The sequence below is a fragment of the Tamandua tetradactyla genome, chromosome 5 (genome assembly GCF_023851605.1).
Source record: "Tamandua tetradactyla isolate mTamTet1 chromosome 5, mTamTet1.pri, whole genome shotgun sequence".
Classification (NCBI taxonomy): domain Eukaryota; kingdom Metazoa; phylum Chordata; class Mammalia; order Pilosa; family Myrmecophagidae; genus Tamandua; species Tamandua tetradactyla.
In genome coordinates this window covers 7,680,560-7,704,471 of record NC_135331.1, presented here as the reverse complement: position 1 = coordinate 7,704,471, position 23,912 = coordinate 7,680,560, and the positions used below count along the sequence as shown (strand labels likewise).

General features: G+C 57.7%; 1 protein-coding gene across 19 annotated transcripts in view; it reads right to left on the bottom strand.

Annotated features, from left to right (window-relative positions):
* The window catches only part of NCOR2 (nuclear receptor corepressor 2), a 320,600-nt gene that overhangs the window by 51,016 nt on the left and 245,672 nt on the right, over nucleotides 1-23,912 (bottom strand). For 18 of the 19 annotated variants that reach the window (XR_013175504.1, XM_077159574.1, XM_077159582.1 and 15 more), the window contains 4 exons: nucleotides 19,009-19,178; nucleotides 17,355-17,527; nucleotides 13,765-13,827; nucleotides 2,771-2,913 (listed from right to left, as the gene is read on the bottom strand). Coding sequence is in view for 18 of the 19 variants with exons in the window: in XM_077159574.1 (XP_077015689.1) it covers nucleotides 2,771-2,913; nucleotides 13,765-13,827; nucleotides 17,355-17,527; nucleotides 19,009-19,178 (549 nt within the window). In the remaining variant the exon portion in view is untranslated. The remainder of the gene's footprint in view (nucleotides 1-2,770; nucleotides 2,914-13,764; nucleotides 13,828-17,354; nucleotides 17,528-19,008; nucleotides 19,179-23,912) is intronic. The other variant, XM_077159580.1, reaches the window with a different exon arrangement.

Below are 23,912 nucleotides of genomic sequence, written 5' to 3'. Positions count from 1 at the left end.
ATAATGCCCAACGCTTTCAGGGTGCTGCCCGAGGGCCCACCTCGTCCTCTACATATGGGAACTCGCTTCCTTCAACACAACCCCACGGATTAGGGACTCTTCCTACCCCCATTTTACAGAGGAGGCAAGTGAGGACCTGAGAGGACGCTGCGGCCCTAGTGGCCACCAGGAAGTTGGTGGCAGGCCGGGGTGGGGACCCACACAGCCCTGGGGCCTGGCTCGCAGCACTGTGCTAGGCTCCTTCTTTGAATGACTGAATGAACAATCACTTCAGGAGCAGATGCCTTTGCACTGCCCTGAGGAAGGAGAGCCCATGAAGAGCTAGGAGTGCCATCACTCATTTCAACTCACATAGGCCCGTAAGACAGGCAGTGTTGTGACCCTCATTTTATAGTTGGGGAAACTGAGGTACAGAGTGAGCAAGTCAGTTGTCCCACGCCACAAGGCATGTACCAGGCCGAGCCTGGATTCAAACACAGAATCGCCCTGGGTTCCACCACATCCCAGAGAGAACGCCTTGAGCACCCTTGAGAAAGTGGGGGGGGGGGGGGGGTGCTTTCAAATAGCAGTGAAAACTATCAGAGGAGGGACAGGGGCAGGGTTGGTGCAGCTGATCCTGGCAGAGCCTCCTTCCTAGGTCCTGACTCATCCAATCCTCATGGGAACTCTTGCAGTAAGTACTGTTATTCCCTCAACTCACCGATGGCTAAACTGAGGCTCAGTGGGGCGAAGCCAGCTGCTTAAGGTCACACAGTGCTAAATCATCAAGCTGGGACTTGGACCCACTCTTGTCTCTTAAGCCGCACTAGCAACCTTGCTGGTGTCTCTGGCCCCCCAACCTAGGCTCTCACATTTGGGTTTCTTGGAGCTGCGGGGACGGAGGGGGGCAGGTTTCACCAGGCACGCTGCCCTGAGGGGGCCTGGGAAGAGTGGCCGTGGGGCCAGGAAGTGGTGTGAGGAAGGACAGTGGTGCCCTAAGCCCTGGTAGCAGGGGAGGCCTTGCTACCTGGAATTGGGAGCAGGTGGCAGGAAGGCAGAGGAAGAGGACCAGGGGAATGGGAGGAGAGACCTGGAGGAAGAAGAGGGAGAGAGGAGGGAGCAGGAAGAAGCTTTCTGCACCGTGGGAGATGCCCTATCTGGGGCCCTTGCTCTGGGGGAAGAAGAGCCTGCCGGCACCCCACCTGGTCCCAGCCAGTTCCCACCCCTCTCTGCTCAGCCAACTTCTCTGCTCTAAGGACTTCACTTCAGCTGTGCTCCATGCTCAGCATCTCACTGGGCCTTCCTACCGGCCACAATCAGAAGCACTGGAAATTCTGACAAAAGGCAGAGCTGTTGTACACAAGGGGGCACTGCCTGAAGCCCACCAAGCACCAGGACTAGTACCAGCGAGGAGGGAAGTGTTAACAGGATGCGCTATTTAGCTGGAGAGATGGGGCAGGGGGAGAGGCCCAATCAAAGCACAGACCCTTTAGCCCACCCGTGAGTTCCTGGGAGACATGGGCAGGGGAAGTGCCGGAGACTGTGATGCAGGGACGGACTTCCCTGGGCGCCTGGAGCAGCCAGCAGCTGCTCACACATGTGTTCACTAGGAAGCCACACAGGACAGCCGGGAAGGGAGTCCTACCTTTTGCTCAGCGCTCCCATCTCTAGGCCTCAGTGGGCTACATGGGGGAACAATTCAACTCTGTGTGCCGGGGGTGGGCTGCACACACCTTAAACCCAGCGGGTGGCAGTCTGAGCAGGGGGGTGGCAAGGGGACTGAGGGGGGTGGGGGTGTACGTCTCTTGTGCCTCCAGATCTAAGGGGAAACACACAGCCTGGAGATTAAAAACATGGGGCCCTGAGTCGCAAGGCCCTGAGCTCCAATCCCAATCTGGCCACCCACCTAGCTGGGCCTTGATTTCCCCAACTGCAAAATCATGACAAGGCCTAGCAGGTCACAAACGCACGAGAAAATGAAAAGAATGAAAGAAAGAAAAGAAAAGGCACAGAGGCTACCCCCAAATGGTCCTCAATTCCCAGAAACAGCTGCGGAGGAAGCAAGCAACTCCATAGAGACCGTTAACACGCCTGGCCAGGCGAACCCCCCCTCCAGCCCCCCTGGAACGAGGAGAGGCCTTGGGCTGCCCTCAGCCTCAGGAGGCCAGGAATGGGCTGCCTGCTCCCCACATTTGTCCCTCCCTCTCCGGTGGGGTCAAGTGGGGTGGGGGAGATGTTCGCCCGGGGTCCATCTGCCTCTGGGCCTCCATTCCAACACGCTGACGGCCACAAATTCCTGGCTGAGTCAGAGCCCGATCTGCTGGGCTCCTTCTCTCTCCACACCCTAAGTGCTGACGGCCCCCCAGAGGTGTCTGAGCGCGAGGGTTGGGGCTGAAGAAGGGGAGGTGGGAGGGCAGGACGGCGGTGGGCCCTCAGCCAGGTCGAGTAGAGGGGAGGGAGGAAGGGAGGAAGGGAGGGAGGGAGGGAGGGAGGACCTGAGCAGCACACTGCCTGCCCCCACTATCCAGCCACGGTATTTACAGCACTGATCAATTCCTCCAGCCTTTAGGGTCTACTGCCGGCCAAGGGGTCCTAACTGAGGCATCTGGTGTGATCGTTTCCCCCTCCACCCCCTGCCCCAGCCCCGGATCCCACAGCGCAGCTCTTGCCCCAGCACTCCCAAGGCCCACATGAGGCCCCCGCAGTCTGGCGGGATGCCCCAGGAGATCTGGGGAGCCAACTGGGCCCCCACCCGAGTCCATCCTCTGTTCACCCCTTTGGGGGAACGCACCATCTTCAGCTTGTGCTGCTGCAGGATCTCATCGAGGTTCTGCCTCTTCTTGTAGTTGAAGTAGAAGTTCTTGCACTGCGACACGGTCTTGGAGCCCACCATGCGGGCGATGGCTGACCAATTCCGGCCGTGTTCCAGGAGACCTGTGGGGGGTAGGGGGGCGGCAGGTGAGGGGAGGGAGCCAGCAGGGAGGGCACCTGCAGCCACGGCCTGGGAGCCAGACAGATGATGCCTAGCCTGAGGCCCTGGAGGGAGACGAAAAGGACAGGTGACCCAGCCCCTGAGGAGAGAAGACAGCAAGGGGCTGCCCAGGGGCTGAGATTCTGGTTCTCCTGGGTTCTAGGCTGGGGAGCAGTGAAAGGATCCCAGGTGACAGGGAGTACATGTCTCTGGTGTACCCCAACAAGGCCAACACTACAGATCCTAAGGGTGAGGGCTGGCGTGCAGAACACGGCTCCCCTCCCCCAGGGCCCCACTTCTCCTGGCCCTCCTCGGCTGGGTGGAGAGCTAGGCTGTCGTGACCCAGCCCTGACACTTGCCTGCAGCTGCAGACAAAGGTCTCGGGAGACGGCACTGTTTTCCGGCCTCACCGGGCCAGAGGATGTAGGGAACATGGTGAGCGGGGGCCCAGGGGTAAGCAAGAGCCGGAGTGAGCAGGGCTCAGGGGTGAGGGGCCCAGGGGTGAGCAGAGGCAGGAGCCTCTGTAGCCAGGGTCACAAGGCCCAGAGCCCGCATGGACACCTGAAGGCCCACCCTGGACTCGGTGAGTGCATGCAGGTGGATCTGGGAAGATATACTCCAGTGGCAGGCGCCCATCTTTGGCTATACTCATCTCTGCTCCCACCACATCGGAGCCTCACAGACTCATGAAATGGAGAGAGACGTGAGGAATTCTCCCAGCCGGGAAAATTCCCTTCGGCTCCATAAGCTCAGGTCAGGGAGCTGATTCCAAAGCCCCAGGTACCTGACTGGGCAGAAAAGCAGCCCCTGCCATCTCTGGTAGCAATGCCCGGGGAGATGGGCCTGGGGCTCAGCCATCTGCATGCATGCATTCTCTCGGCCACACATACACTCTCTCGGGCACACACACACTCTCTCGGGCACACTACACTCTCTCAGGCACACGTACAATCTCTCGGGCACACTCTCGGGCACACGCACACTCTCTCGGGCACACACACTCGCGCTGGAGGGCAGGCCACTCCTAAGCCTGCATCTTCCCGGTAGCCTGGCCTCGTGGAGTCCTAAGGCCAGTGCCTTCTGAGGCTGCAGGGAGAGGCGGTGGACCCCAGACATGCCCCCTGGCTCCATCCGGCAGGAGCAGGTCAGCTACCCAATCCCAGAGGGGGACTTTAAAGGACTTTAACCAAACAGTTCCTGCAACCAAGTTTCAGGCCGTTTGAATTCAAGTAAGCTCCAAAGAGGGCTGCAGCTCAAACTTTGTAGGGAAGGGGAGCTAGGGAGATGACAGTCTCTGTTTCGGCGTTTTCTTAGATTCACTCATTCATTCAGTCAGTCACCTGTCTGCCAGCAGCTCACCATGTACAAGGTTCTGAACAACAACAAAACAACACCCACAAACCACACAGCATGTTGCCAAGTGACATGGAGTTTTCAAACCTCCTCCAAAAAGACGATTCAGTCTCGCCTTTGCTGCAGAGACCACGACAGCCTCCTGCCCCCAGGGTGGGCCACAGTGAGACTCAAGGGGAGACAGTCGCCCCAGACCCACAGGGCCAAGGGGCAGCGCAGGGAGGGGTGGGAGCCCTGAGTGCAGGGAGGGGTGGGAGCCCTGAGTTTGTGCCCCGGCCCCCTGGGCCTGGCGGGTGAAGTGGGGTGGGGCCGGCTGACAGGCCACCTGCTCGCCCTGCACCGGGGCCACGTGGCCGGCAGCCTCCTCAGGCTCCTCAAGGACAGGCGCGGGATCGAGTGTGAGCCGCGCCGACCTTCCCCGCGCAGCGCCAGCAGCAGCTGCCACTTTCCAGAACCCAGCGCCACGGAGAACAGGGACGCGTTTATTTATACTTTCCCAGCCGCGGCCAAGAAAGCCTGGGCAAACGCCTGGGGCTGCGGACCCGGAACCCTGACTGGGAGGGGGCAGGGGAGCACAGGGAGGGCACAAGAGCTCAAGCGGTGGCCTGGCCCTGAGGAGAGTGACATTTCCAAACTAAATAAACAAATAAGGTGACTGGGAGGAGGAGGGGAAAGAGGAGGGGGAGAAGAGGGAGAAGGAGGAGGGGGAGGGGAGAGAGAAGAAGGGGGGAGGGGAGGGAGGGGGCGGGGCCCTAATTAACTCCTTGTGGGAGTAGCAGAGGCTGACAGGATGGGGTCACACGGTACTTCTAGAAAGTGGGTGGTTCGTGTAGGAGCCCTAGCCTAGGGAGTCAAATGCCCTGCCCAGAACATGCCATGTGGTTCTTTCTGCTCTCTGGGTCTCGGTTTCCCTAAGTACCGGTGAACAGCCAGGGCAGAAGTCCCATTAGGGCTGGCTAGGAGTCCCTGGGGTGGGGTGGGGACAGAGAAGGGCAGGAGGGCAGACAGGGGGTGAGGCTGGAATGGACTTCCCTCTGGTTCCTGTTCTGGGTACCCAGAGGGAAGGTCCTGGCACAGAGAGAGCACCTTATAGCCCACCATGCCTCTAAGACTGCCCCAGACCGGACCCAGGCTGTACACCCCAAGCACATTCCAATGGAGGTACCGCAGGCACCTCCCCCAAACTCAGGCTGGGGTAGGACACCCATGGATGCATAGCAGAGATACAATCCTGCCCTCCTCCAGGACAGTCCAACCCGACAGCCAGGAGGACCGGGGAAAGGGGCTTAAGGGACAGGGTGTGGGGCTGGGGACCCCCGGGGTCCAGCACTCCAGGGTCTCCTGCACACAGCTGTCCAGCCTCCAAGCCTCAACTTCCAGATGGCCACCTGGCAGTCCCCGTCATCAACACCTACCTCCCTGCCCCACCTCCCAAGCCCCTTCCCCAGGGCCACTCACTCACATCCTCTCATCTGCGTCTCCCCCTCGGCCAAGTTTTCCGGAAACATACGGCTGGAAGATGCTCCCGGGAGCGAGTGAGAAGTGGGCTGAGAGGCGGCAGGCAGAGGGTGGCGGCCGCGGGCTCGGCCCAGGGCTCTGGCTGGCGTCTGCCGCGGCTCCGGCTCTGTGCTGCCTCCAGCCTCCCGGGTCCAGGGGGCGGGCGGGGGAGGGGCGCGCGGGCGGGGAAGCAGCTCCACACCGGTGTGGCTCCTCCCGCAGCCCCGGCCACCTCGGAGCCGTCTTGCCTTGTTCCCCCCACCCCCGCCCCTGGCGGCTGCGGGCGGGGTGCCCTGCTGCGGAGGGGGTGGGCGGCGCGGGAAGCTGTCAGTACGTACGGGGTGCTCTGTGCCAGGCGTCACCAGGGGCCACGGGGTGCCCAACCACTCTGGGCACCACCGCGCCCCCGTGAGTCCTTCTCAGTGAGGGGTGCTGGCGGGGGACCCCAGACCCTCCTCGGCCGGCCGGGCAGAGCCCACAGCCCGATGGGCAGCCGTGCCCACCCGCAGCCTGGCCGCCGCGGCCCTGGGCTAAGTCTGAGCCTTCTGCTGCCCGCCCCAGCGAGACGCGTCAGGACTGAATGTGACCTCCAGACGGAGGCTCCAGGAGTGGGCGGGGGAGCGTGGCAGAGGCCCAGGTTCAGAAGGGGCGGGCCAACTTGGCACTGGCGTCCCCCCTCCCTCTCTCCCCATCCGTGGCTGTGGTGGCGGCGTCAGCAGCGGTAAGAACAGATGAGGGTTCCAGAAAAACAGAGCTTCTCCACCCCCGGCAGACGGGGAGCAAACAGATTCTTCCGCTGTCATCCTCCCTGTGCCAGTTTCACCTGCGGTCTGCCCTCCCATCAGCCTCACACTGCCTCAGTCAAGCCCTCTGCAGGGGACTCGGTGGGACTCAGGGACCTGGGACAGTGAAAAGGGGGCCTCGGTCCCTAAAGCACCCACTGGGCTGTGGGTGGGCAGGGCCAGCTTAGCATTTGGGGAAGGGAGTTTAGCATCTGCGATTCCTCTTCTAAGTACAAAGGAGACCTCCAACCTCCAGGGTGGGGGAAGGGCTTGGGGTCCCCAGAGGGCTCTCTGCCTTGGAGGGTCTCCAGAACTGGCAGCCCTTTACTTCCCACTTCGGCGACATCCCTGATGACCCATCAGCATGCTCCTGTTGCCAACACCTGCTACGGATGTACCCGGCAGTGCTGGGCGGTTGAAAGTTAACTGAGCTGAACTTTGGAGTTACATCCAGGTCACGACCGATTTCCCTGGCTCTGGGGTCACTGGCCTCCTTGTCCCTTTAACCCTTGGCCAGTTCATCCGGCCCATGGAGCCTGAACAGCACCAGGCATCTCCACGGCCCAAAGCTCCTAAATCTGGAACCCTGCCCCCACCCCTCCCCTGGGTCACAATGCCAGGAGGACAGCAAATCTTAAGGTGTCAGGACCAAAGACCTTCCTGCTGGGGCCCTTCAACCCGCCTGCCACAGGGAAGGCCGAGTCAGCTTTCAAGGTGCCCATCAATCATGCTGCTCCTCCTTAAATCTTCCAACGACTGTTGGAAGCTCTTGCAGTAAAATCCAAAGGCTCCAGTATGGCCTGTGAGTCCTGCCCACCTGACCCCCACCTCTCTCCCTTTGCTCACTAAATCCAGGTCCCTCAAATATGGCCAGAACATTCCTGGCCCAGGACATCTCCACAAGGATGATTTGTCCCCCTCCTCATTCAGGCTTCATCTCCAAGCACCCCCCTCTCACCAGCCAGGTGGGGCCCCCTCCTCCCCACCCCAATGTTGCCCGCCACGGCAGATGCTGCCAATGCTTCCTGTGGTCTGGATTCCCTGACCCCACTTCTAATTTCTAAGGAAGGCGTTTCGCTCTGAAGAGTCAGGAGGCCGTAACTAGGAAGTGTAATTGGCCAAGACAGGAAGCTGAGCCAGGAGGCCTGAGTCACATACTCCACACGCAGGACGCCAAGGAGCACGGGTGGCCGCGGAGGGGGTGGCCAGAGGGGCTCTGCCGTCACGGTGAGCTGCTTCCTCTGCCTACCAGGGCACCCTGAGCTATGTTCAGGAGAGCAGAAACTCAGCCTGCTCAGCTCAAGTCCAGCCCCCAGAGAGGCTTACATCCCCACTGAGCCCCCTCCTGGCCCACAGAGCAGCCGGACATACCCCACATCACTATGCTCTCAGGTGTCTGCCCCAGGCAGCTCTCTCATCAGCACCCTGCCCCAACTACCACCCTAAAGACAAGTCAAAATAAACTGGGTGGGGGGAGGGGAGGTCACTAGCAGCACCGTCACAGCCCATCTGCATCCTGGGAGTTTCACAGCTGCTCCCTCTGGAAATCACACCCTCCTCCCCCAAGAGACCCACTCCCCCCACTCAAGGCAGGAGAGTCCGACCTGCAGCTTCTGCTTCCTTGGTGAAGTCTTGTGGGTAGCTCATGAGAAGGGGCATGTCGAGGCTAACTGCCCTGCAGCCGCCGGTCTCCCAGAGACACTCCAGTGGGCAAAAGGGAACTCTGCCCACAGCATGATCAAAGGAGGGAGACCCACAAAGCCAGGCCTATGCTGTGCCACTTCCTTATTTCAGGAGCTCCAAGCCCCAGGTGGCTCAGACTTGTTTGGCCCTTCAGGGGGCAGCCCTGCTGGGTACCGCCAGGGGGCACATCAGAGCACCCCCAACTCCCGCTGTGCCCAACATGCCATCGGGAGACTGGCAAGATCGACACACACCCGAACCTTTGGTGACCTGCCTTTTTATTTTAAAAATAAATCTCTGAAAAATAAAAAATAAAAAATAAAAAATAAAAAAAATAAATCTCTGTACTTGCTGTCACCTTAATGTGAACAAGGCACAGACAACAGTGTGAGGCAGCTACGTCACCTCCCAACACGTCAAAACAGATATCCGCTGAGATACAGAGCATTGTCTTCATATGACCACGCCTCGCCTTCCTAACTACTCTGGGCAGATGCTGTGCTCCACATTAAATGTCCATTCTTCCCACAGAGCTGAGCGATAATGTCACAGGGCCACCCTGGCTCTGTGCCCCAACCCCGCCACCAATTGCTGGGCAAGCCCAGGCGCTAACTCACCCCCTGGGCCTTGTTTTTCTCTTCTGCAGCACAGAAGCCACATGTGTGTAGACACATGCAGTGCCCACCTCACAGAACCCTTGTGAGGAGGAGGCGAGGCGGTCCTTGTAAAGTAACCTCATGCCAGGCAGAAGTGGGAATCATTATGCCACATGGGTCCTTCTCCAGCACCGCCCAGAAAGCTCATTTGTGGGTTGTCCCCCAGGAGTGGAAGGTGGGCTAGTGGAGACTTGGCCTTACCTGCAAGGGTGGTGATGAAGAACAGGAGAGGTCTCAAGTCTGGCCCTGGGTCTGGCTATATCCTTGAGATCATGCAGAAGCCCCAACTTTCTCCTGCTTCTGATCTGTCACATGGACTGTTCCCAAACATCAGAAGTATCTGGGTGGATCTGGAGAGGGCACCTCCCTAGCTGCATTCCTCCAGGCCAAGGGTGGTCACATCCCCCACTGAAACACTCTGGGGTACTGAACCCCACCTGTCTCTATAAATGGATCCTCTTCAAATACCCACCCCAAGTGTTGGCCCCATCTGCTGCCAAGCCTCTGGCCCCCATTAACTAGCCCTAACCACTGGACCACACTGCCCCATGAGCCTCAATGGCTATGCCCCAGCCAAGCACACAGGCTGTTCCACTTTCATGGTTCCTGGGTGGGAGCAGCACATGGCATTGATAACAGATGTGTACAGGTTGGTTCCCACTCCACAGGCTTCATGGCTGGGGCAGGGGTGGGGGCTCAACCCCCCATTCCCAAGCCTTAAACTCTTTATCAATAAAAACAATTAAAGCCAGCCAGTAGGTGCATGAGCAGTAGGTCTGCCTGAGTTCCAGCTAGCTTTTCGGGGCCTGCCTGTGGCCGCCATGCCCAAGCCCTGAAGCATCTTCCACCCTGGGGGTCACTCATCCCTCACCTCTGCCCTTACCAGGCAGGCTGCTCAAGGTCAGGGAGGGGCTGGAGCTGGGCTGGGGCCCTCTCCTGGTCTGGAATGGCTCAGCTAGGGCTTCCCTGGCCCTTCTAAAAGGCTAGTTCCTTGCCTGCCTGTGAAGAGGGACAGGGGGACTGGGAATATCTGTAGGCAGAGCCCTGGGCCTCCTGCTCAACTGCATCAAGACACCAAGCCAGGCTGGGCTGACCTTTCCCAGGGGAGCAAGTCACACAGCCTAGCCGAGCACTTGCCCGATCCCTCCCGCCCAGCATGGCACTGGGCCCAAGGCAGACAGCCAGCTCCCTGGGCTGCCTGGTTCCTGGGGACGATGCTTTCTGCACATGCTCAGTCCCCACCCAATGTGAGCGCCAGGACGGGTAACCCTGACTCCACACACACAAGGGAAGGTGACCACCTACCCCTTAATGGGCCCCTCTGCTGTTGGTGTAACAGCCAAGTTCAGACTTATGTCTGGCAAGGCCAAGGTGCTGCTGGCCTCTCCACCCCCAGCCACTCTCTCCATCACTTTCTAGGTTTTGACGGCCTCTCACGGGAACACAGTCCCCAGGCCTGTGCATGTGCTGGCCAGAGCTGAGGCCTCCCTGTGGCTTGCCTCCCTCATCCTCACCAACACCTTTCCTACTCTGCAACTAGAGGGCCTGGGTTTGAGTCCCAGGTCCACCTGAAACAGCTGAATGGCGGGGTAGCTCACTTCACGGGCTTGGGCCTCAGTTTCCTTGTCTGAGTACAGGCACTCCTAGCACACCTGCAGTTGCTACAGGAAAGATGAGACTTACTATCAGTAGGGAATCAAGTAGCACCTGCACCAGCTCAGCAGTGTTTCTCAGCATCCATCATTAGGGATGAGTACAGTGGCTGTCTGCCCAGGGCCTCCTCCAGGTGTTCGGCCAGTCCTGTGGCGCTGCCTCTTAACTGTCATCTGACACCTGCACCCTGACTTACAGACGGAGGGTGCCGAGCCAGAGAGGTGCAGGCTCTTGCTCCAGCCCACATTCTTATACGAGGTGGAGCTGAGCTGCAAGCTCTGGTCGAAGGGCTCCAGAGTCTACATGGAGCTCAAGGAGTGTACTTCTGAGCACCTTCTGTATGCTGGGACCATACATTCAAGGGCTCAGTATCCCCTTTCCCCATCCCTAGCCTCGCTTTAGAGAATGAGGGAAACTGAGGCAAGACAGTGAAGGCCATGGTCACATAGATAAGGTGCTGTCTGCAGCTACAAATACTCAGTAGACCTAAGACATCACCACCCAAAGAGCTTTTCCTGTTCAGCCTCACTCAAACCCCAGAAGCTAGGTGATGCTCTAATTCCTTCTGTACAGATGAGAAAACTGAGGTTCAGTGAGTTTGACTAACTTGCCAAAAGGTCACAGAGCTAGAGAAAGCCCAGAGGCTGAGATCTCGTAGCTCTGGCATGGGGGACTCTACAGCTCAGGCTTCCAGGTAGGGCTAAGTATTCCCTGATGTTCCCATGCCTCAAGGCCCTGGGGACACTGAGCTGCCCACCAGCCCAGGTCCCTGAGGGAAGGCCTGAGTACGGCTTGCCTCTGGGTATCCCAGCCCTGCACAGGGTGAAGGAGAGACAGACCATGTGCCTCAGGCACAGCTGGCTCCTGGGTTTTTTGCAAGGGCTAGGCAGGAGGCATGGGGCCCTTCCTGGCCTACACACTCCCACCCTGCTGGGGAGAAGGAGCCCCTGGGGCGGCCAGCACCTGCCTTCCCAGCCCTGTCCACCATCACTACATGGGATACGTAGCCATTAGCCATCACCGCGAGCAGTAATTGTCAAGCTGGCCGCAATTCATGGTTGACAAGCATGCTGGAGGTCACTGCATTATTGCAAATGTCACTGAGCAGGGCCACAGGATGCATGGTCCAGCACTGAAGCCAAAGGGGATTTCCTGTGGGCACTTGGTGGAGGGGCAGGACCCAGGAGGAGCTCACTGCCGTCAGGACCTCCTTGATGGCAGCTACGGAGCACTTCCACCCCAGCCTGGTGAGTCAATCCCTGGCTGTCACCCCAACCTCTGGATATGTCCTTCCAATGGGAGAAGGAGCCATCAACTCCTGATTTCCAGGCAACAGGAGGGCACTGGGGTGGTGGTGACAATGGGAGACAGCCCGAGTGTGGGGTGAGAAGGCACAGGGCCACAGCACATCCATGTGGAGCCCCTCCTGCCACCAATGAGCGATCCTCTGGGCAACGTCACTGCCAGGAGGCCAGGGACTTCGGGGTCTTGTTAAAAACACATGCAATCTTCCATGAATGTTTGCAGTAGCACTATTCTCAGTAGCCGAAAGGTGCAAATACCCCAAGAGGCTATCAAAGAATGGATCAACAAAACATAGCGTGTCCAGACAACAGAATATTACACAGCCACAAACAGGAATGGAGTTTGTGCTATACGCCACATGTGGACGAACCCTGCAAGCATGTTGCTGAGTGAAGAAAGCCAGACATAAAAGGTCATTTACTGTATGGTCTCATTCACATGAAAATCCAGATTAGGCAAAGCCAGAGAGATAGAAAGCAAGCGAGCGTGTGTGTGTGTGTGTGTGTGTGTGTGTGTGTGTGTGTGTGCGTGCGTGTGCGTGTGTTTAATGACTGCTCAGGCAAGTTTCCTTTTGGGGTGATGAGAAAGTTCTGGAATGAGATAGGTGATAGTTGCACAACACTGTGAGTTAATAAATGCCACTGAATTGTTTAACCATATAAATGGTTTAAACGATATTTTATGTTATATGCATTATACCACAATAAAAAGGGGGGGACCCCTCACACAACTTACACATTCTCCTTTACACCCTGCTACGAAGCTCACCCAGGAAACCACACAGTGGACACCACAAGGTGGCCGCTTAGGGGGCTGCCAGGCCCCTGTGCCCTGCCAGTTTCAGACAGTGCCTGCAGCCCCCAACTATCACTCCTTGGATTCCCAGATGTTGGAAACACAAGCTGCACTGATCTGAGGGTGCGGCTGGGGCGGGCTCTTCCTATGACCTGAGGGCTGGGAACATGGCAGAAAGAGGAGAGGCTGGCCAAGCAGCCCAGGGCCCAGGCAGGACTGCAGGGGGCAGGACAGCAGGCCTGCAGGGGTCTTCTCAGGAGGGGGCAAGGCCCACTGTCCAAGGCGTCGGAGTGCAACCTCCCGGGCCCTCTGTTCTCATGCAGGCCTGCCCCATGATCCCCGGTCCTTGGCTCTGAAGGCAATTTGTTTCCTCTGTGAGTCACGACCTGGAGCTCTCTGCACAAAGCAGCGTGGTCAGAAGGCAGGGCTGCCGGCAGGACCCGGGCTGCCTCCAGGCTCCTCCAGGACCCCGTGTAAGCCCCTGGCCTCTCTGAGTCTCAGTCCTCTCCCATAAAATGGGGACAGGTACAGGACCTGCCTTTCAGGGCTGGAGATGAGGCCAATGTGAGTGAGCACGCAGAGCCCCGGCATATTCCAGCCAGGCTGAGGAGTGGGAGAGGGGGCCTCTGAAGCTCTGCATGGGAGCCAGATACCTGAGTGACAACAAAGGCCCTGCAGGTCTCACTGACCCTGTGACCCTACATGGTGGCCGCAGCAAGCCCTATAGGCACCCAGCAGGGTTCCTGGTTCTGCTGACACAGCCAAGAAGTGCTGGCCATGGAGGTGACCACAGAAGCCTCCTCCCCAGGCTACGCGCCCAGCACAAACTGCCTGTTTTGGAGCAGTGGCCTGAGGCCATCCCAGGGATACACTCTGGAACCCAACCAAGCAGCAGCACAGACCTGTTTTCCAAAGGGTAAAAGTGAGGCTCTAAGGTAAAGAGAGCACGCGGCCAACACTCCAGAGCTGGTCCCTTCCAGACCACACCACAGCCCATAGTCAAGGCCAAGTATGTCAACAATCTCCCCAACACACAAGCTTCAGGAGTCCAAGCTGGAAAAGCCAATGCAAGTCACCAGAAATGTCTCACCTTTCTTGGCAGTTTCCATTTCTTCCTCAGTCCAGCGAGAACTCTCGTTCATCTCCATCGAGGCTGCAAAGGGAGACAGGAACTGATCAGCAGCAGCCCAGAGTGGAGCCTTCCCCACGGGGGCTTCTCTGCCCGTCCAACTCCAGGGGCTTGAGCCACGACCCAGGTGCCCCTCCTCTGTGACCCCCATGGCACTGTCTCTTGAGCACTTATGCTGGGCCGGGTCCCTGTGTCCACTTGAGTCCCACCTTGACACCGCTGAGGTGGGGATCTGCCATCACCCCATTCTACAGAGGGGGAAACTGAGGCTCAGGCAGTCAAAGGCCTCGACCTGGAGAGCTGCCTCTGCATGCCCTTCCTTGGAAAGGGGGCACATGCCTGGGAGAGAAGTGACCTGTAAGCACCATGCACCTGGTGGGCAGGCCTTCATCTGGCCATAGACTCTCTTTAGCTGGGCAGCTCTCATCATGGGGACCAGGCTGTGCTTTGTAGGGTGATATGCAGCATTGCTGGCCCCTGCCCGCTCGATGCCAGTAGCTGCTCTCCTCACACTGTGAGAACCAACATATCCCCATACATTCCCAAATGTCCCCCAGGGGGCAAACTCTCCCTAACTGAGGACCCCCGCTCTAGAGAGTAACTAGCTTCTCTCTCAACCCATCCGATGCAAAGGGGGACTTCTCAGGTTATCCAGGAGGGAGGGGGCTGGCCTCAGGGGTATGCAGCTGGGCTCGGTGTTAGTTTGGAGCTTCTCCTCAGGTCTCCCCAGATGGGCCCTGGACCTTTCCTGTAAGGAGTCTGCACGAGAAAGCAGCGCCAGACCATCAAGTGAGCACCCGATAAGTTCCGGCTGGCTCATGGAGGACGCCTGGCAGGAGACGGACACATAAACCAACAGCTCAAGCCAGGAAGGGGACGTGGCACCCACCCCACCAGCAGTCTGCGTCAACCCCCAAGCTAAAGCAGCCCCAGCCTCCCCCCAGCCTACTCAGGCCTCACCCAGCTACACAACCTCGGAGCTGTCCTCCTCACTCCCCTGGGACTCCAGAGGGAGGCTGCGAACGCCTGAGCTGGGTGTGTGTATGTGGGTGGCGGGGACCACCCATTGGAGGACCCAGGATTGCACTTCCCATCCCCCAGCCCAAACTCCAGCATCAGCCTTGGGGGGCTGGAGGAGTGTCCCCAAAGACCAGGAACACCAGCAAGCTTCTGAGGGGAGCCCTCTGCCCTGGATCCCCAGACACACCAGCACCAAGAGGCAGCCAACAAAAGCCTATGTATGAGGGCTGCCAAGGGTTTGTGGCTAAGGGGGCAGGGTTAGAATCCAGCTGACTCCATGACTTTAGGGAGACAACATACCTTTCTAGACCTCATGGAACCCATCTATGAAAATGTCTAGACCACCCATCACAAGGAGGAAGCAGGGACTGATGGAGGTGACAGGTGTCCTGCACACAGACCCTAGGGGGTACAGGGGGAACTGAGGTGCCACCCTGGGGAGCAGCGCTGGCAGCCGGGGTGTCAGCCTGAGAGCTCAGGAACCCAGGTGGGTCTCCAGAGGTGGGAGGGCTTGATGCAGATGGCCAAGATGCAGAGATGACAGACGCACATCGGCTGCCCCCCTGTGGCTGGACACGAGAACTGCTACTCTTTCCATGGCTCACTCTGGCCTGCACCCCACTGGGGAGAGGGGAGTTTGGGGAATGAACACTCTGCTGAGCAGGAGAAACTGAGGCTCAAAGATGTCTGCTAAGGTGGGAGTCAGGGTGGGCAGTTAGAGCCCATGACCTTCTATGCGAGGACAGCCCTGTCCAGGTCCTAACAGTTGCCATGTGGAAATGCCAGCCAAGTTCGGCCAGGCCTTCTGATTTAATAAATGAAGAAAAACAAAAACAAAATGCATGATCTGGGCCTTTGTGTGAACTTCTCCAGCTCTGGAACAATTAACAGCTCACAGCTCCTGAGCCCTCCATTGGCTGAAGCACCATTCTCTTTCTAGGCTCTTTCCACACAGAAACTCACTTAAGCCCCCACATGACGGATACAGGCGACCCCTGTGATTTTTTTCCCCACTCTACAGAGAAGGAAAAGAGAAGTCAAGGGGCTCAGCCTAGGTGACACAGCAAAATCAGTAGCAAAGCTTGAAATCTGAACACCCTGAATCCATGCTTGTAAACACTAAACAATCCAGACCCTCAGATGTTGGCAATTAATTCAAATTTCATCCAACTTAACTGTGGGCAACACAAAACATGTGTGCGTGTGTGTGCTGGCTGGGTGTGGCCCGAGTTGCCAGTATCCAACCCAAGTGGGGGTGCAAACTCAAGACAGGGTCAAGGGGAGGCCCGGCCCCAGGTGCACCTGGCCACCACCGTGGGTGCTGTGCAAACACACAGTAGGTGCACAGTAGGGAACTGACGTGGAAAGGGAGCCCTACCCTCCACAGCAAAAGGTCCTGGAGAGCAGAAAGCGATCTGCTCCCCCACAGAGCTAAGTTAATAGGACGGGGGCAGGGCTAAGCAAACCAGAGGATGCTTTGAAAATGCTGGGATTGAGATCCAGGAGAAGAGAGGGAAAAGGGAGGGTCTTACTTCTAGAGGGGCCCACCCCCTGCCCCGATTTGGGGGCTGAAACTAGTAGGTGAGAGGATAAGAGGCCTGAGGAGGACTGAGCCAGGCTCCAGCCCAGCTTCGAATTAGTCTTCTCACTCCACAGGACTCTGTCTGCTGAGAGGCAGGGCAGAGCCCTCCAGGCCCCAGGCCTCACCTTCCAAGCAGGAGGCTGGGAAAGGGGTGATCGGAGAAGGGAGGTGCTTTCCCTGAGGGTCTCAGTGGAGAGGCCTTCAGACTGGGATTCTGGAAGTGGCAGCAGGTGAAGGGGGCAGCAGATGGTGGGCAGCCCGGGGCCCCCCACCCAGCTGAACCACCCAGAGGCAGCCTCCATCCCAGGATGGGGCCAAAGAGCCATCCCATATATAACGTCCAGCAACCTTGCTATCCAAGTTTCCACCCACCAGTTCATTCATTCAGCAACTATCTAACTGTTCTGGGTTCTAAGGGAGAGGATGGGCCTGGGACTCACTCTCCATAGGGCCGGTGTCCCTGAGGATGGACACTGCCCTGCTCTCCTTGCTTCTCCAGAGAGGGCCAGAAGAAATGGACCCCCAGAGCCTCTTACCCTAGACCCCTGGCTTCTCTGCCCAGCATGTAATGATTCATGCAACCTTTCCCACCCAGGAGCTCTACCCCAAGAAGCCCCCCAAAAGTACACATGCCAGAGATTACCATCCGTTTTACCAACTAGGCCCAGAGAGGGCAAACAGCAAAGCTATGTCACAGAGTGGCAAAAGAGGGGAGGGTAACACCATTCATAGAGCACCAACAAGAGCTAGGAACTTTGTATCATCATGTGGCAGGCAGAGTTGTCACCCTCATTTAGGGATGTGACACATGAGGGTGAGGGAGGTCAGGGACTGGCCTGAAGTCCAAAAAAGACAGCCGGAGCTAAGCCCTGGACCTGGAGCCCTGGCTCTGAGCCCCCCTCTGTGCCTCTGGCATTCCCAGCCTCCCTGCCTTGGCCACCCGACTCACCCAGCTCGGCGCTCTGCTGAGGGGTGATGGCCTCCTCGTTGTTGGCCTCATTGGCCATCGAGCGGGTGATGCGGCCCTTGCGTCGCCCCTGGCTATTGGCGGTTTTGCGGCCTTTGGAGGCCACCGCCTCCTTCTCATCATTGTCCTCCCCGGAGGTGTCGTCCGTCTTCTCCCTAGAGTCAGAGAGGGGACACAGGGCTGATTTCACATGAGTCAGAAAGCCAGACGGCATTTGGAAGAGATCTTGTCTTTAGCTGGATGTGCACCAGCTGCCAGTTCTTTTGTATTAATCAGCTGGAGAAAGACTAAGAGCTGGCTGGTAGCAATCTGCAAGGCTTCTTTATTCGCCAAACAAGGTAGTACAGCTGGCAACTATCTGCAATATCATTTTATTTACCAAAATAGAAGTGTGAGCTGGTAGCTCTCGAGTACTTTATTTGCCAAATGAGGGAATGTGGACTGGTAGGCAACGAGAAGACTATTTTATTCACCAAATGGGAGGTACTGGGAGTTTTTCTACAAGGATGCTTTGATCCCTCCATAGGGGTAATGGCTGGTAGCGATCTGCAAGATCATTTCATACACCAAACAGAGAGATGCGGTCAGCTATCTGTCTGCAAGACAGTTATCTGATTAACTGAATGAAGGTACAATACACAAGGCTGCTTTATTCCCCAAAGAGGAGATACTCCTGGAGAGGCTCCCTAAATGGCAGTACCCTGGCTTTCAGTATCATCAAGGGCCACTCTGCCTTCAGGATGATAGCAGGAGACACCCCTGCTGATTGTAGCAGGCTAAGTGAGATGTGGGGGGTGCACGTGGCCTCAATACCCAGAGCTGGGGCTTTCTCAGAAGCCACCTCAGGAGAGTTTACTGCAGGGAGGCTGCGATTTATCACCTCTGCCTTCCCATTCATCTTCCTGAAAGGGCCAGGCTGTAACCGGCTGGAGACAAGAGGGGAGGGGGAGGGAGAGAAGCCAGATGTTCTCTGAAGCTGCCTTCTGGGCCCATTACAGGTACCTGGCGCTAGGTCTTGCCCACCCGCCCCTCTTTCTCGGCAATGAATCTCCAGCTGGCTGTGTTCCTGGGGTGCAGGAGGCTGTCACAGCCCCCGAGGCGAGGCTGTGCCTTGATCTGCAAGAACTCACACTGACATCGATAATTCTAAAGGTGAGAGCGGCTGCCTGCCTGCATACCTAGTCCTTCCACAGAGCTCCTTTGACGGCTCCCCCACCCAACCCCCCTTCCAGCACCTCAGGAGACTTGGTCTAGGAGGGGGAGGGAGATGAGAAGGCAGAGAGTTCCAAAGTCATTGCCTGGATTTATTAGCTCAGGAGTAGAGCTCAAATGAGCTATCAGTCTCTCAGGTCTCCAGAGGGTTTGCAAGAGAGAGAGGGAGAGTGGGAGGAGAAGGAGGGAGGACAGGAAAGAAGAGAAGGAGGGAGATGAGCAGGCTTCCGGAAGGGGGCTGTCAGAGACAAACAGAAGCAGAAAAAGCCTCCCTTCCTGCCAGGCAATTTGTAGATGCCAAAACGCCACATCCTCACCCTCTACCGAGGGGTCTCCCTGACCAGGGCCTGCAATTTGGAGCTAAGCACAGACAGCCACTCCCACCCCCTTGGGGGACAGCCCCAGCCACCCCAGCTGGCCTTACTTGATGAGCTCCTCCTTGTCGTTCTCCAAGTCGGCTTTATCCTCCTCCTTCTCAGCCTCCTTCTCCTTCTCCTTCTCCTCTTTCTCCTCCTGGTTGCTCCGGGGCATCTGCTGTTGCTGCTGCTGTTGCTGTTGCTGTTGCTGCTGCTGCTGCTGCTGCTGCTGCTGCTGCTGCCAGGCCCAGAGGAGGGAGAGAGGGAACAACAGTGAGGCAGGTGAATCTCCACACCTGGGCTGAACGTGAGCAGGGGAGAAGGGAAAAAGTATTGAGTCAGCCCAGGACAAGCTACAGGCAAAGGGCACTGCGGGGAGCTGGGAGACTGAAGATTCAGGGACTGGTGGTCCTGAGCTGGGAAGGGGCTGCAGGAAGGTGGGGTACTGCTGCCCGCAGGTCTGGGGAGGCAGACATCATGGGATGAGGTGTAAAAAGTGCTAGTGCAGGTCATTCGTGGTTAGAATTCTGCCCCTTCCTCTTGGTTGCTGTTTGACCTTGGATGAGGGACCTCGTGTCTCTGTGCTCCTGTTTCTCCAGAGTCAGGAGCTGGGATCTTTAAATAAGAACACCCAGAGGGAGGCACCCTGGCCGGCCTCAGGTAGGACAGGGTGAGTGGGGAACCCCAGCCCTGTCCCTGACAAATTTCAGGCCCACTCTCGAAGGCTCAGTCTCCAAGTCTGTAAGATGGGAAGGTAGTAGAATGATCTCAGTCTTCCACAGCACCTGGACAGCAGGAGCCAGGCCTGTTTGAGGGTAGGTGTTGCTATGGCAACAGCCCAGCAAGACTTGGTCCCTCCCTTACACCAGCCCCTGGAGGAAAGAACAGGAGGTCACAGAGACTCACAGCACAACTACCCACCACCAGGCTCCCATGCTAGTGGGCTGGGAGGGCTCAACTAGCCGTTCAGCCTCCCCTCCCCACCCCAGCACCTGCACCTCTTGGCCCTCCTCCACCTAGATAGGAGGAAGTGTGAGCACCGAGCTCCTTTCAGCCCCGCCTCCTGGCTTCCTTTCCATCCCGCCTGATTTCTTTTAAAGCACATATATATTTTCCCAGCCACCCCAAAGCAGGCAGCTCCCAAGCCAGACCCTCCTTCCATCCCCTGAGGCATGTGAGAGAAAAATAAACAACTCAAAAAGGCCTTTAATGTGAACCAGGGCACAGTCATAGCAGCCCTCCAACGAGGAAGAGGAAGGCCAAGCAGATGGATGCGGCGGGGAGGGGACGGTCTCATTTCCCCCCACGATGTATGCACCCCGCACTCAGGGCTGTCTCTGTCTGCGCCCCCCTCCTCGCCCTCTTCTGTAGCCTGAACAGTTATTTAGGATGTGACCATGCAGACTCTGCCCCCTCACTTGGGGCCATGCCCAGGGCCTTGGGACCCAGCCCCTGGGGGTTCCTCAGTCCTGTGGGAGACCAGCCTTGGATCACAAAGAGGGTTCCGCACCCACCGAGGTCCAGACAGCGGGCCAGGCCCCTGCACCACGCCCAGCCCACCGCTAATGCCACCATGGCCACCAAGGGCCGGTGCCCAGGACGGACAGACACCGCCCTGAGTGCCTTCCCTTCCACAGCCTGCCGAGGCCCCAAAGGGCACTACAGAGGAAAATGCGTTGACATCCAGATACCTCCTTGAAGGCCCCCGAGGCCCATGCCTCTCGAGCACGTGGTGCATCAACCAGCCAGGCTCCCTGAGGGACCGCAGAGAACCACGAGGACGAACATCCAAGTGTCAGCACCCTCCGTGGACGTCCGTGGGGAACTACCCTGTCCCCACACCAGGCACTCTGCAAACTGTTCCCTTTAATCCCCACCCCCCCACCGCAGAGGGGAAAATGCAGTGGTCAGTACCTCAGTCCCACAGGGGAGGGGCCTGAGGCTCAGACAGACCACAGGGAGGCAGGCAGGGCTCCACCATCCTCACCCCATCCACCAGAATCTGGGCTTGGGGCTCAGTGGCTGCCCCCATGGCACCCCCTGGCCTGAATACTCACAGCCAGCATCACAGACACTAATAACAACTGCCTGCATCACAGCACCCTGTGGAAGATCCTGTCTCCTCCACCTACTTCTATTCTCACATTTTATAAAAGGGAAACTGAAGCAAAGATGATATGTAACAAAGCTGGAGCACCAGGATTCAAACCTGGGACCCAGCTTGGTCCCAACCGCACCTCCACCCACCCCCACCTGACCTGGCCTCCTCCACGCACCCCTAAGGCCTGGACAGTGCCCCAGGTCAGAGGCCAAGCCCAAGCCCATCTTGGGGAAGACTCACAAGCCCCAATCACAGCGTTGGAACCTGCGCACACTTCCCTTATACCCCAGCCAAGTGTGTAACCCCAGCTGGCAGGCCCCTGTGCCTGCTCCCTGACAAAGCTCTATACCCTACAGGGCAGAGGAGGGAGACATCCCACAGCAACTCCCACCAGCCCCCCAGGGGCCACCCTGGGCTGTCCACAGAACCCCATGGGCAGTACCTCCCTGTGGCCTAGACTTCCCTGCCTGTGGAAGGGGCTGCCCCGAGCTAAGGCACCCAGAACTGGCAGAGGGGAAGGGAGAAGCACCAGGCCAGCCTTCCCACACCTGCTCAGCCTCACAGGTGGCACATGCATGGGGACAGATGGATTTAAAGCCGCCCCTGCTTACTCAGGGAGGCTTAGGGGGCAAAAAGGATGTTTCAACACACAGTTCCTACCATCCCGGGTGCTGGGGGGAGATCTGCTCAGCCAGCTTGGGGCTCTGGAGTCTTCCGTGTCCCAGGAGCGCCGCTTGGCCGGGATTCGGCTCATCAGGGCCCCCCTGGGGTCGGAAAGCCGGGCCGCGCCATCGCTGATCTACTTGCTGGGTCCCCAGGCAATTTAGAGCCTCGGGCTTTAAGCAGCGTCAGATGCATGTCAGGATTGCCTCGGGTAGCTCATCAATGAGCACATGTGAGGCCGCACCCCAGTCTTCTAAAATCAGAATCCCTGGGTGGGACCAGGTTATTCCAACAGGAAGCCACATTTGAGAACCCCTGCTTTTGACTAGGGCAGGGTCATTAACTCTTTCTGTAAGGACCAGATGGTAAATAGTTAAGGCCTTGTGGGTCCCATGGTCTCCGTGGTAACTATTCAACCCTGCCCTTGCAGGATGAGTGCAGCTGCAGCCAGTACAGGAACAAATGGGCATAGTTGTGTGCCAGTAAAGTTTTATTTACAAAAGCAGGTGGTGAACCACATCTAGCTAAAGGCGGTTGTTTGGACACCCCTGCATCAGACCAGGGCTACTCCAACCCCCCAAGGGTCTTGGTAAATGTAGACCCTGACTCAGTGGATTTGGACTGGGGCCTGAGTCTCTGCATGTCTGACAAGAATTTGGCCAAGGTCAATGTTGCCAGTCCCTGACCACATTTTGAGCAGTGAGACTTTCGGGTCCCTGGTTTGCAAAGCACACACAGGCAGGTGTGACTGGTGCAGAGGATGTCCATGGAAGCCTCTCCCCTGGCTGAGAGATCTGGGAGAAGCAGCATGGCACAGAAAGCTAGAAGCCCAATATTGCCGTTAGGGCTCACGAGGGGAGTCATGCCATCTACCACCCTGATGGCAGGCTTTGTGTCCAGTGCCCCAGTTGCAGCACAGCTCTGCGGAAAATCTAGCCCAACCTGTGGCTGGCCAGAGCCATCATTCGAATCCCAAAGGGACCTCTGCTTTGCAGTGTGAGTACAGGGTCCCACTGATAAGTCTCACATGTGGCCAGTTTCAAAAAGGCTGTAACTCCAAAGCTGAGCTGTGACCAAAGCCCCAGGCTGAGAGCCGTGTGGAAGATAGTATTGGTCACAGCAGCAGATGCTTTCTGGGCACACACAGGAGCCAGACCCTCCTCTCACCAGACCCTACTGCTGGTTTACTGAATCCTCCCAGCAGCTCTGGTATTGGCCCTGTTCTACAGATGAGAATAGAGAGGCGCAGAGAGGTTATGTAACTTGCTCAAGGTCACAGGGCATTTTCCAGCAGTTCCTCCAGTCAGGACTGTCTCCCATCCCAGGCTGTGGGAATCACAGACCTCTCTCTGCCCCTGCTCATGCAAAGTCATGCCACTCCCCTGTTCATTCCCTCCACAAGCATGTTCTGAGCTCCCAAGAGGGACACCAAGCCACAAAAAGATGCTGTACCTACCACAGAGTTTGTGCTTACGTTGGCGACAACAAGAAATGATGAAAGGACAGACGGAGGCTCTTTCTTATGATCAAAAAAAATTTTAAGGGCACCGGCATAAGTGATTCATCCTGGCCCTGGGGGACAAGGGAGGCGGCTTCGGCAGGACATGCAGCCTTGGAGCTGCGTCTCGAGCACACCGAGCAAGGGCACTTCTGGGGAGGTGCCAAGCGGCAGGCATGGACCGGTTGGAGGAGTTGGCCCAGCCTTGCAACCGTGCAGGGAAATGTGGGCTTCCACCCATCCTAAAAGCTGAGGGAAGCCTCTGAAGGCACTTCTCAGAAGACCACAGGGTGGGCAGGGTGACCTGGTCCTGCCGATGTTTAAGGATAATTCAGAAGCAGATCAAGGGAGGGATATGGGGACAATTTCAGGAACTAGGGCAGCTTTACTCCAATCCAGCTAGAACCTGATGAGATTTAATCCTCGTATTTTCAGCTCTGATGTTATGAGAACTTCCCGGAACCCAGCAACACCCACTGCGCCGTAATTGCATTCATTCGTTCGTTCAACCAGCATGTTACTGAGCACCTACTATGTGCCAGGTGTCCTGCAAGTGAGTCCCAAGAGGGTCTGCCCTTGTGACACCTTCTATATCCTGGCAGTGGTAGGAGAGGGATCCCAGGAGGCTGGAGTGAGGGGGATCCCAGGAGCCCAAGGCTGTTGTGAGAAGTGGGTACAGGGGTCAGATCTGAGACTGAACAGCTGCCTGC